General features: G+C 36.6%; 1 protein-coding gene across 1 annotated transcript in view; it reads right to left on the reverse strand.

Moving 5' to 3' along the window:
* SLC1A1 (solute carrier family 1 member 1) overlaps nucleotides 1-13,801 on the reverse strand; it is a 47,898-nt gene that overhangs the window by 6,342 nt on the left and 27,755 nt on the right. Inside the window, exons 3-8 of the mRNA XM_068176020.1 lie at nucleotides 13,135-13,227; nucleotides 11,449-11,563; nucleotides 9,601-9,643; nucleotides 7,833-7,940; nucleotides 6,344-6,528; nucleotides 4,250-4,357 (exon numbers count right to left, since the gene is read on the reverse strand). Coding sequence (XP_068032121.1) covers nucleotides 4,250-4,357; nucleotides 6,344-6,528; nucleotides 7,833-7,940; nucleotides 9,601-9,643; nucleotides 11,449-11,563; nucleotides 13,135-13,227 — 652 coding nt within the window. The remainder of the gene's footprint in view (nucleotides 1-4,249; nucleotides 4,358-6,343; nucleotides 6,529-7,832; nucleotides 7,941-9,600; nucleotides 9,644-11,448; nucleotides 11,564-13,134; nucleotides 13,228-13,801) is intronic.

Here is a 13,801-nt window from a genome sequence, read left to right on the forward strand (position 1 = left end):
AATCAAATTATTATTCTCAGTTTGTCTGCCCTTATTACAGGAAACGTCTTAAAAATAAAAGTATGCTTTCCAGTCAGGGACAGCTGAAATGCACAGCTTTCTGCAGAAACTTCAAATATGGACCTTTATAAAAATCTGCACCTGCCCTGGGAAAACTGTGTAAGCTCAGGTCTACAGTTAAAATATGGTGAGGTATTTGAGACTGTTTAAATGAGAATGTTGTAAGATGCTGAAATACTGAATTTTGAAACTAATAATTTTTAAAATTAAGTGGGTTGACTCATAGAAGATCAGCTTGCTCTCTTGACTTTAGCAGCTCAGATGTATTTGCCTGGGTATTTGTATAGGTCTCAGGGACAAAATCATCCTCCAACTTATGCATTAATTTTGAACACTGTGCAGCAATCCTTAATGCACATGAATGCAGAGCTTGTGGGCATTAAGATAAAATGTAAACTGACTGCTGTAAGTATGTTTGAAATGAAATGTATTTGAAGCACCTGTAAATATTCCCTATGTTTGAATGCTGCAATTATAGTAACATCAGCTTTTCATGAAAAGAAATTATAACATAGCCTGGAAACATAAACCCAAAAACTGTTAGTCACCTATGACCTTTGAATTTTTATTCTGTCCTCACAAAATGTTCATGTGCACGTTCCTGTGTTGTAATAATGCTTTATAGATTCAGAGCAGTTGACAAAGATAGCAATAAATCATGGTACCATTTGTTCTGCCAAAACCAGACAATTAATAGACCAGTAGTCACAGTACAGAAATCCACAATGGCAAATATCACCCACAAAACCTACATATTTGTTTCCTTGGAAAAAATCATCTTTTTAAAAGGAACAGGCATTAAAGTTTTCATTCTGTATGGGAACATATTGTAGAATCATATGACATATTTAGTGGAATGTAAATAATTACATGCAACATGTCTTGATAAAATTTTGTAAATAACTCTAGAAAGAAATCTAGCAATTTATACATGCACCACCACAAAGGCATCATTGTATAAATTGCTAGGTTTGTGACATGCCTGAAAGCAAATTGAATTCTGCAGAATATATACGAAAAAATAAAGTGGTATGGGGTGCCATTTGCTGTTATAATAAAACGTTAATGAGAGTAAGCATTTCAAGTATGTCTAAGTCTAAAAGCATACTTAGTTATTTGAAAAATTTAGATCTGCAGCATGAACATGACATTATTCAAAATAAAGTATTTTTGTGTATCTGCTTTGCTCCTATTGGTTCTCCTGAAACAAATTTGAAGTAATATTTACTTTTGTTCATAAAATGCAATTATCAGCAAGCATCAGAAGTTTTTATATCAAAATCATAATCAGTATTTGAAAATAGAAATTCTAATATCATTCATTTTTAAGTTAGGAAGAATCATGTCCCTCAGAATCCCAAGCAGCCATTTCATATAGGAATATCTCTTACAGGGATGTATCTGTCTTGCTGCTTTCAGAAGAGACAAAGGCACAGGCAAGGAGAGTCTACGTGCTGCAGCTTTTTTTTTTCCCCACTTCAGCCTGAGTTCCCTCTGGCACTTAAATTATGCCTCCACTTTGGCTTTCCTCTGCTGTAACTTCTAATATGTCCTCATCCTGACTCTGCAACCATTAATCAGGAGAGACTTGAGAAACTTAGTGGTACACTGCACCAAAGACACTTGGGGAAGTCTGTTCCCTCATGGTGACCTGAATGAGACATAGAGATTGAGATGAGCTGCAGACAATGGTGGATGAGTCCTGGTAGGGGTGAGGCTTTGAAAGATCATGAATAATTAAGCTGGGGAGAAGGTGAGCTGGTTAGGGATGTTAAAGGAAAGAAAGCAGAGGATAAGACAATTATCTTGATAAGGAATACAAGAAATGTTTAAGATAACCTGTTATTTTCAGGTTCAAGCTTAAAAAGAGGATGATAAGCAGTTATAGAAGACACCAGTGAACAGAATATACTGCAGACAGGGTCAAACACATAAGAATGAAAACCAAAATGATGGCAGGAACAGCAGTTCTTCAGAAACTCAAAGAAAGAGCAACGTTTCTCCTTTTTCCAGAGAAGTAAGAAAAAAGGGTATTCTTGCAGGCTGAAAAATGTAGAACAAGCACCTTTTCCTTGCAGCCTATAGCCTTGTGTGTATGTGTCCATATCTGCCCCTGTGATCTGATTATAACATGCTCTCCCTGATGGTCAGTTTTGCAGAGAATACACTGCCGTTAGCCCTTATCCACAACACCTTGAGCAGTACTCATTGGAGGCTGCTCTGCAGGAGGCAGAAATGCTACAGAGATCTACCTGAGTACCCGTCAGGGAAAATGGTCATATTTGGAGGAACAGAGACTTTTTCTCTCCAAGGATGCAAATTTGCTCACTAATGTTTTTGATGGCACCTGGGGATCTACTTAAAATTGTTGTGCCTGTCAAACCAATGGTTACCAACTAAACAGGAGTCTATGTGGTGGCAGTTTACTTTGCAATCAAAGTACTTTGAAGAAGGCATGGTGTCTTCACACACATCTTAAGGAAGACTTGCCTTGCCACAGTACAAATAGTAACCTGTAACCAGTAACCGATAGGTAAATAGTCATAAAACTTGCTATCACATCTAAAACTAAAACTTGCTGTCTGATGTAAAACTGAAGTCAAAAGGCAGTAGTAATCCGTTCAACATATTCCTCCTCTGAATTAACTGGAGTTAATGACATAGAAAACCTGCAGAAGTAATACACTGTCATTCTGTCCATGATTTCTATCTAGATTGTGGTTGGGGTGTCATTTATAATTTGTATAGAAAATATTAGAGCCTTGATTTACCATCTCTTAGTAAATATCAGCTTTTGAAACCTGTAAAAATCTGACTTATTTTCCAAGTGCAAACACATAGAAAACTGCAGAATGCATAAGATAAACACAGCTTGCACTCTGTAGCATTTTGAAAAAGTCATGAATCAGTGCTATTTCTGGAGCAGCAATTCTTATTTAGAAAGAAATTTTATCTCTGATTTTCAAACAGCTAGTCCAAACATACTGGCTTATGAATAAAACAAAACAACAGCCTTGAAAAAAATGTGCTTATCTAGCACAGATTAATGTGAAAACCCCAGAGATCCTTCTTGATTATTATAAAGTAGTTTGCATTTAAGACTAAATAGATTACCATTCTCTTTGTTTGGCTGTCAGAAAGTGTGTGAATGACATTTGAAGAACAGCATGCAAATGCATAAAGTGTGGGGGAAGAAACTCTTGAACAACTTTGGACCTAGCTTCTAGACAAAACATATATAAATCCTTAGTATACTGAATAAATTATAGGAGTGGATACTAAGGTAATGGACCAAGGAATGCCTAGAAGGCTATGCTTCACTGAATTGGAAATAGAAATTTAAGCGCGTCTTCTTGGGACTGTAATATCCATTTATCTGACACAAGAATCCTTTGTAGGATAGTCTTCAGAGATATATAATAACCTGGTACTATAGCCTATCATTTGAAGCAGTTAAGTTATTCTAAAGTTCCACTGCTGAAAGGCTCCACATTGTGCAGGTGTAACCTCCTCCACCCAGACTGTTCTACATAGACAACTGCTAAGACAAAATAATAGAAAAAAGTCCAACATAGCTTGGCTATGTTATTCAGATTGCCACTTCTCTTTTTGCAGCCTACTCATCTACCCTAACCTTGAAGGAGGAATTAGCAAAATGTGCAATCCCCAGGGCTTCACTTTATGTCAGCTGTCTGCTCAGTACTGGTGAGGGAAGGGATCAGTCTCTTTGGTATCCTTTATTGTGCACTGCTCTTACTATGCATCTGTGTTCAGCAGGGAGTTTGGTCTGTGCTGCAACACACTGGACCCAAAAATTCCATGGAGGTTCCCAACATAATCCACATGTTTTTGTATGTTTGAGAGGCTGGCAAGCCCCAATAAGGTGTAATTCATAACCTCACCTTTAATACAACAATATTTTCTTCAGCACAAGCTGTGAAGATGAAACAGTGAATACAAGAAATGAATTTGCTTTTTGGGTTTTGGTTTTTTTAGAATGCAAGGCAGTGAATTTTTAAAACAGAACGTGCATCCAGCAAAATGTGGATTCAAACCATCATCACACAGCCTCACATAATTTTCACTGATGAGAATTTTTGTCTCTGACCTAGAAGCCTGGATGTGCTCGATAATTGAGTGGTAATCAACTGAGCTCCAAAACTGCATACACGTTTAAGAAATGACATACCCACTTATTACTGTAGCCATATAAAGACCCAATTTACGAAAGATTTCCCAGTCCTCAACTTCTATTATCTTCCCAGCAATTAAAAACACGATACCGATTGGCATATACCTAGAAAGCAAAAAGAAAGCTATCAAAAATGCATTCTCAGAAATACTGCAGGTTCACCATGAAATTATTTCTCTCACGGAGTTACTCTCCTGGAGTAATTTTTTAACACGGATATAAAACGTGTTTTGATATCCTATTTCACAACAACAGATTTTTTTTTCTTATGTTATACATTGGACTTTATTAATTTGCAGCAAGGTTACAACAGAGGTGATGAAAAAAGACTGGAAAATAAAGGTAATTGTAACTCTACGTGTAGTCTAGCTAGTATTGTATAACTTGGTGTCACAGAATATATAGAATACAAAGAAGTTGGGAAGGGGTATGGGCATATACCCTGTTACAGCAAATGTTCATGTATAGCCACAGGCTCCCTGGGGGTGGAAGTGTGCAGGGTTGAGACCAGAGTCTGTCTAGTCTGTAATCACACACAGATGAGAAAGGTCTTCTGTAGTTACAGGATCTGCCCTGCAGCACTGGGAGCTGTACCTGTGTCACCTGAACAGAATAAAGTAAACCTGCACAAGGCCATGCCTTATGGGTCTGAACAGCTGCATAGGCTAATGCCTACAGAAAATTCAAGGGAAATATCAGGAGTTATGTTAGCACCAGCTCCACTGCATTTTTTTTTTTTGGTTCTACAGAGCAGGCTGTCATAGAGACAAGTTATTACTCCAGAGCTTTGAGCAGTATAAATTAATCTGGAAATTTGTGACTATATAAAATGTATCCATTTAAAAATAGAAATTATAAATGTATAAAATGTATGTGTGCTATCTCATAAACAAAATTGTATCTTACTCCTGTAAAAAGCAAGGATACCTAGTTCCTCTAAGCACTGAACTTCATGAAAACAGTACTAATTCCTTATACTGTCAGCACAAAACTTTATCTTGTTTCAAACAACAGCTCCCACATCTGTAGAAACTCAGGGAGCCTATAGCCACAGCTTCTGGCACATGCAAGAAAATGGATAATCAATTTATAAGTAAATTCCTGTATGGCATGTGCTAAGTCTGGAGTCTTGTTGGTAATTTTCTGCAGAGTGAGGCAGCCTATCTCACAGGGCTTTAACTTAGCCTGAGACTAAACTAGCTGCTTAGCACAGGACCAGTTGCAGAAATTAATTTATCTTTCTTTAAGGAAGGAAGAACTGCGCAAACCTTAGACAGGTTTGCTGTTTTACAGGCATCTCAGTGTGCTGGGATGTAAGAAAAACCCATGGAAGGGTCAGATCTGACACGGTACTGGTACAAAATGCGCACATGAGCAGAGTATTGTCATAAGTGTCACAAGACACATGTAGGATCAAACTCTGGAAGGAATTGTGTGTATTTATAGTCCTGATCCTGTAATTGTGATTTGCACAGACAAAATTCAATTAATAGCTGTGAAGTCCAATCAAACACTATCAGACGAGTTTCTATATTTTAAATTTGTTTTTCTTGTCTGAGAATATTATGAGAATGCAGTCTCACAAAACTTGTTAGCAGGAGGTAAATGATGCTAAGTTGTATTTTGCATGCCATTTAGAATTTTTCTCTGTGCTGTGGCTTGCATATTAATTCAGATTTCTAAAGGAACTTAGATCCAATACAGCCATCCTGTGAACATAATGTTTGTCAGAAAATAATGTTCAAGACTCAGAAGGGCATATGAGTGGTAATGCTTATCCTCAAAAGAGTCCTCAAATGATTAGTGCACTAGTTTTTTATAAGCATATAGCAAGAATGTCTAAAAAACTCGGATTTCTTGGGAACCAATAGGACTGTTCCTTTAGTATATATTAAGAAGCCCTGTCTCCAGTTTCCTCAAAAGGATCAAATTCTGTAGAAAAGAAAATTTTTACCAATCTTTCTTTGAAAGTTGCTTTCTGTAAAGCACTATGCAAAAGCAAACATGAGGTCTGAGTCTGCTCCTACATCTTCAGTGACAAAATCCACTTAGACAAGTTGTTGGAAAATACCAGAATATACTCTAACTTACCACATAATTATCTGAACTATTCTCATTGTAGCTTCGTTCAGCGCATTGAAGAAATCCAACAGCACTTGTCCTTTCTCTCCCATTTTCCCAATAACCACTCCAAAAACAAGGCAAAAGACAATCAACCCCAGCGCATTGATGCCGTTGGAATACATCCCCACAATTTTATATTCTTGGGTTTTGTTCTATAAATTGGAATAAAAAAATACTATCTGAAAATAATGAATTTACTTTAAAGAGTTCTAAAATGAAAACACATTTAGATTTTTTTGAAAGACATGAAGCTCTTTCCCAGCCACTCCATTGGCTTTCTGAAAGTGCCAAGTGGGCAAGTTCAGGAATACAATAAACTGAACTTGAATACTTTGCATTTTAAAGCCATGCATGGATCTGACCAAACCTCAGCAGGGAGTAAAGCACCCCTTATTTTGTGTTGTCCTTTCTATAGACTTCTGACACAAGGTATGGCAAGGTCTAAGTATCCTCAGTCATGCTTTCAAGATTTACTCCCCTACACTCAAGATTTACTTCTCACTGGAAAGCAAAACACAGATGTAGAATCCTTGTGTTTGTTTCTGAGCAACTCAAGGGTTTGTATCTGGATCTAAGATAAATTCACCGCTGCCTAACAATTAGGACATCAGTGTAATTGCATAATTTATAGGAGAACTGTATGCACAACATATAAAAATCCTACTAAAGAAGTATTCATACATTCTTCTGTGCAGGATGAACATATGAATGAAAGAGTGCAATTCTTCACTACATTCTGGCTCAGGATTTAATTAATGTCTCTTCATATAGCTCATCTCGCCAAGCTATTCTTATTTTGAGATGAAATCTGGAAGGAGTATAATAAAATGTATAATGATCTGGTATTGTTTATAGCTCTGTGTTCACATTCTACTGAATTCCTTTCTCCCTCTCCTCCAGAGTAAGTCTAGACTTTATACACCATTAACACACATAAGCTTTCCACACCTCTAATGAAAAGTCTTCTTAAATCTCTTCTTCACTTTTGTTTCTGTACATTTTTTTTCAGAGTAACAAACTATTTATTAACAAATGCTTTATCTTGTTTTGTTTTCCATTAAAAATATTTATTATTATTTTCAACTAATTTTCTTTAGTGCTTACAACTGCAGTCATTGCTACTCAAATATCTCATGGTGACATACATCTAGTCTTTCCATAGTGCGTGTTGAATTTCTCAGAAAACTGACAATTCATAAGCAGATAAATGTAATCAATCTTCATCTTTTTTTTTTTGGACTGGTCAATTACCCATGGGACACTCTGATGTTCTTAAACCTACTGGAAGGACCTCTAAGCATTTACTAATTAACTTCTTTGCTCTTGCTAAAATCCATCTGTGTGCTATTTCCATTCATTTCTTCATCACTAACCACATGAACTAAACCAAATTTAGTCTATATTCTTTCTCCCCACTTCATATATTATGAAGGAATAAAAGGATAAAAGGTCGTACCTCTGAAGTCTTTGCTGTTGTAGCCATTGTAGTGGGTTCCTCTTGAAATATGGAGCTATTTTTATCCACAGCACTTGTAACTTTAACTTTTTCACGTTTGGTTTTATACTGGAAAAGTTAAAAAAAAAAAATCCAGAACTTATTTAGAAAAATGAGAAAACTGAAGAATAGACAAAGGCACAGTAAAAATAAGAGAAAAATTAACCAATCAGAACCAAAGGTAGCAAACATACACAAATGTTGAGCCATCATGGCTCTGTACCTCAGAAGATGTAGATCAAACAAGAGATTCACAAATAATGTGCTATGAATTCTGCTCCCCAGGATCTTAGATACCCCATGGATGTTCTGCAGTTCTGTGGGGCATGAGCTAGAGATCCTTACAATGGCAAGAATTTTTGCTGGAACAAACAGTCTGGAGAGAATTGCTGACAGCCATGCCAGGAGAGGCCCTTAGTGATGTGGTCAGCTTAACTAATGCCATTCTTAGTGGTCAAATGGGTTACATATTTCCCTTTCCCTTCATTGCCAGGTCTTCAAGGTCCTGTGCACCAAGCAGACAAACCGAACAGACTTAACTCTCCCGCTCCCTACTAGCCTCCAGATTCCTGTCACTAGAATGACTACTCCTTTCCTTATTTGTCTTAAATGTTCCAAGCACCCAACTAGATGAGTGGTGTTGATGCAGTCACAGAACAGGCAAGTGTAACAGCATACTGTCCATAAAACCAAGCAGGTACAAGTCCTAGTGAGTAACTTGGACCAAAACTGCTGCAGGACAGTGAGACCTGGTGGTCAGGGATACCTCCATAATTGTCTGCTTCCTCTGAGGACTGAGTGACCAACCTGCATTCTTTTATATGTTTTTCAAGCCTAGATTATGGTTACATTGATAGAGCAAATGAATTATTAAGATTTGATCAAATATGCAGTGGCTCCAGGTGATTAGAAAACATAAGTTAAATGGTGCTATTATAAAACTGTACTACACTGATTCTGCTCATAGAAATCTCCTGTGCTATTCTGATTGTCAGTTCTGTACTATGCTAATCACAATCCATTAAGAAAACAAGACTATAATAGTAACTACAGTTTAGTGCCACCATCATTCTGTCAAGGATTCCTTAAAGAGCCTGCCTGTCCCCTTAGTGTTGGGTGGCCACTAATGATGACAAAAACTACATGGAGAAGTTTTATAAAGTGAGTTGGGCACAGCAGCATATCTGATATAAATTCTGGGGAAGGCTAACTGAGAAGTCTAATTTATAGACAGAAGTTTCCTCTTTCACCTTGTAACACTCACTTTTCCTGAAAGATGTCTCGAATAGACTACTAGTTATCATCCTTTTCCTTCAAAGAATTTGGTCATGCAGTGTATATTAGATGTGAGACACTTCAGGGTGAGGGCTAACTTACACAGACTTCATCAGACACAGAGGGATCTTAAGAACAAGGAAACTAATCTTCATAAGATTGTTCTTCTAACTCTTGCTGTCCCAAAAGGGAAGATCTTGTCTTTCATGCTGTTTGGTTTCTGCATCTAGCTCTTAAACAGTGCCTATTTGGGACTTAATAGCTGATAGCAGAGTGTTTATCATAATGGAAATGGAACCAAGATGCCTTAAACCCCCACCTTTTTACAGGAGATGAAGATATTCCCGGACTTCTCAGAAATAAGTCTTGCCTGACAATTTTTTTTGTGACATAAGAAAATAATTTGTGGTTAATAGTGAAAACTAGAGAAATGAAGAGGGATGTTCAAACTTACCTGTTGGAAACAGGCCTGAACAAGGTTCTCTGGGAACATATTCCTGTTAACAATCATAGAAGTATTTCAATAATACTGCACACTAAGGAAATGTTGTTTGTTATAAACAAAATGCTCAAATTTGATGCTCAAAAACAGACCATGTTTTGTTTCTTTTATCAGAAAGGAGTATATTTAGCATCAGCAGAGATAGATAGATAGATAGATAGATAGATATAGATAGATAGATTTCTTTTTTCCAAAGAAATTAAGGGTTTAAGAGTCCCAATGACTGTTTTCCTACTTGCACTTGTTAAACTTTTGGGCTTATTTTTTAGTATTTGACATTTCTATTTGTAAGCTACTAAACCCAGTGTATTTTATCCCTGCTACATTATCTCCTTGACTTGCATAAGGAATACAGTACACACCATCTTTATAGGATATGTCAAATATAGGCAGAAGAGAAAAATAAAAAACCTCTTACAAAGGCTGTGCTGTAAGAATAAGATATTTGGTGTGCTCTGTTGTAGTTTTGAATTCAGAAATTAATCTTGGTTAATGTAAATTCTCCTGTGTTATTCTGGTGTCAAGGACCACTTTCACACACTGAAAAATTAGGAGATTTGGTGCAATGCAGTTGTGTGACTCCTTTCCAAATGCCAATTTCAGATTCAAACAATTGCAAAAAGAAAGCATTAATTAGGTATTTGGTAAATATCCAATCCAGTGCAGAAAATTCATTTTATACTGAAGCAGAAGTTTTTTTATCTCTCCTAAAGATCTTTCACAAGCTCCTGCCTTTGGTTTTCAAGTTTTAAAAGTAAAATCTATTCAAAAGCAAAATCAGTTTGTGTAAGTGGGGTTTTTCCTTCATCTTTATAAGACTGTCTGGTTTTGAATCCTAAATCTATTCTTTTTATCCATATTTTTGAATAGAAATACGTAGGAAATTCTAATTCCTTTAAAAGAGAATTTCAGATATTTTAACTGCTAATTTACAGTCTTCAACTTCTTTGCAAGAAGTTGAGCTACAATCTATAGCAAACCCCCAAACTACTAGATATGTGGCAGTGATTCTTACATGATAGATTAAGTAAAAATTCTACAAAGACAAAATGGTGGGCAGGAATAGTGACCCAGAATAGAGAATAAATACACCATAAGAAAAAAATAATCCACAGAAATATTTTTGAAGGTACCACCTAGCCTCTAGCCTCTATTGGAAATTAAGCCTTTATTGGTGTTATTTTCAAACAATTAAGTCCCTTATACACAGTAGCTCTGAAAACCTGCACCTGTCTTCTGCAGACTTTTCTAGGGGTTTCCTTCTTCTAACCACTTTAAAGTATCTATCGTTGTCCATGATGCTAATGGAGAAAGACACATTATACAGTTGCCTTAGATACTGGTGATGCAGCAAACCTCTTGACTGTGGAACTCCTGGAAATCTTTGCATACTGCATGTGTTACTCTGCATGCTGCCTTGAGGAGGGGAACTACAACTCTGCAATTTCAGCTGGTTGTCTATGCTGGATGACACAGAAGCTGCCAATCAGTAATCCACCAGTAATCCACCAACACTTTATGGATATTTTCCTCATAATAAATAAATATTGCATGTCAATTTCTGTTAAGTAAGGATTTTTCATCACTAGTTTATTAGCCAAAGTCTATGGTGTAAAGAGAGGTTTTTTTTTAAATAAACAGCTTTGAGTAAATTTTAATATGTCTAATTTGTTGAAATTTTACCCTTATTCATCCAAACAGTATCAGAAAGCATCTTATTGTATTACATATCACAACTTTATTTTATGTTTGTTTGGACTTCTGCAGAGGGGGTATGGAAACTAAAAATTAAAATCTCACCTGATCAGATCCAGCAAGGCATCAACAGTATTGACTTCTGGGGTACTGCCCATTCTGTCAATCTCACTTGCTCTTTGAGTCACTCCAGGTTTAATGGTCACAACAAGGATAATCCCTGCAGAAGGAGAAGCAGAGAGCTCACAGTGCAAGAAGAGGCACTGGTGCATTCTTCCTGAGCATATCCTATGTAGCCAAACTCTTTGTGAACTCAACTCAATACACTTTCTATGGGTGCTTCTGCTGAGAAGTCTGCAGGTGGTCTCCTTAAATGTGTGGGTTCCCCTAATACAGGAGCTACTTGCAGGCTTGCCCCTAGACTTCATCACTTTTGTATGCTCAAAATGTAGTATGATGTATGATCATACTACATCACTACTGCTCACCAAGAGGGTAAATTACTTTAGCTGGGCTTCCGATGAGTGTGCTGCAACTTTTGCAGAATGAATATATTTATTTGCTATTTCCCTTTTCCTTTATGTAGCTCTTCTTGTTACTACCTTTCAAATATGAATACAAGTGTGCACTGTCCCAGAGTTACAGGGTGTTTTATTGAAGTTAGGTAGCAATATAGTTATGTAAGAGAAGGCTTCAGAAAAAGAAAGAAATAAAAAATTGTAGATTAAGAAATACTGGATTTGACCTTGTAAATACTGAAATCAATGACAAGTTTTTAATTTACTTCAGTGGCTTCATTTTAAGCATTTTTACTATTGTTATTCTCCAAATTCTCCAAATACCTTTTTCTGTTTTTGTTTTTTCCTTATACAAGTCCAAAGAAAGCCAAAGCAAATGAAACTACTAAATTTCAGTGAAGGGAGAAAGAAGGGTGAAAGAACTGTTTGGATGAACCTTCAACCAGGCAGGAACAAGTTTTTCTAATGAATAAAAGCAGTAGTATATTTGCATAGCACTACATTATGAAACAAGTAATGTCATAACACCATGGAACAACTTAGAATAGCAAGGACTTGGGAGATTGTCTGGTTTACCACCTCACCCAAAGTTGGGACAATTTCAAAGTTGGATACATATTAATGTTAGTCTTTAATTACCCAGACATATGAGATAGATTGTTTTGTTTCTTATTTAAGAAGGCTGAATGAGGATGTTTCTTTAAGCAAATGCAGAACATGTCAATGTTGCTTGTCAGGAATGAACTTACAGTAAGAGGAGATGACTTTTGGAGATGTAGGATTGGAGCCTGGCAGTGACGGGGTGGGGGGGGAGGGAAACCTTTAAGGAAAGAAACAAGATGAAAAGGGAACCAGTATTTTCTGTCATTCTTTCCGGTGTGACACATTACATGTTTTCCAGTCTGGGAATCAAGAACAAGCTATCAGTTTTGCTATTGAGGAAATTCATTTTGTATTTAAGGTTGGCCTTTGACATTCATTCAGCTTTCTCACTGCTGGTCATTCTTTACCTCAGTATACAGCTCCTAATCTTCCCTGAGCTGAAATATATGGTGAAATTTCCTGTGGCTTCACACTGGATATGAACACAGCCCAACCATGGACAGCAAGACTAGCTCCTCTCTGTATCTGACTACAGCTAATGTCAGGTTGTCTGGTATGATTCCTCATCTCATCTCCACATCCTGTCTTGGGAAATTAGTAATGTCACAGTGCAGTACATTTGTAATTAGGCAATGCTGATGATTTAAAAAGTTACAGAATCACAGAGTACCTAATATTACAGCAATGACTGTTGTGCAGAAATAATATACAACTGCTCGCAAACCAATCTTCCCAGAAATGTTGGAATCCAAAGCAGCAACACCTGCAAAAAACAGCCACAGAAACAAAACAATAAAAACAAGTCTTATAAGAATGATGTAATTTCTGTAGAGAGAAATAATTATTGTCTCTTACTTCTATGCAGAAAATTTTTCCTTATTCAAGATGTTTCTAAATACTTAATTGACATTTGCACTTCTGAAAAATATCTGTAGCTGACCAACATATTTGCTTCTACTTCTTTGCAAAAATCTGTTATCCCTTTTTGGCCCCCCTCCTTTTTTCTAGGACAAAGAAAATTGGGCTTTCTTGATTCCCTGATGTTTGTGATTAATTAGACTTCTTTGGTTTATAAGAATATGTCACAATTTATTTCCTTATTCACTTAACTCATAGCTTCACTTCTTCCAGATCTGTAACATTTTGGCTTTAAAGCTAAAAGACATATGAAGGGAGTTGCTCAGGCCTGTTACCCCAGGTGGCTCAAAGGCTCATCAGACAAGTAAGGATCATTTCTGGTCAGTTTCTGTTCATTAACAGGTTTACTGTTTTTAAATTTTTGACTAAAGCTTTTTCTGAAGTTTGGGTGGTCCACACTTCTCCACCTGTATATGTCA

The sequence above is a fragment of the Anomalospiza imberbis genome, chromosome Z (genome assembly GCF_031753505.1).
Source record: "Anomalospiza imberbis isolate Cuckoo-Finch-1a 21T00152 chromosome Z, ASM3175350v1, whole genome shotgun sequence".
Lineage (NCBI taxonomy): Eukaryota > Metazoa > Chordata > Aves > Passeriformes > Viduidae > Anomalospiza > Anomalospiza imberbis.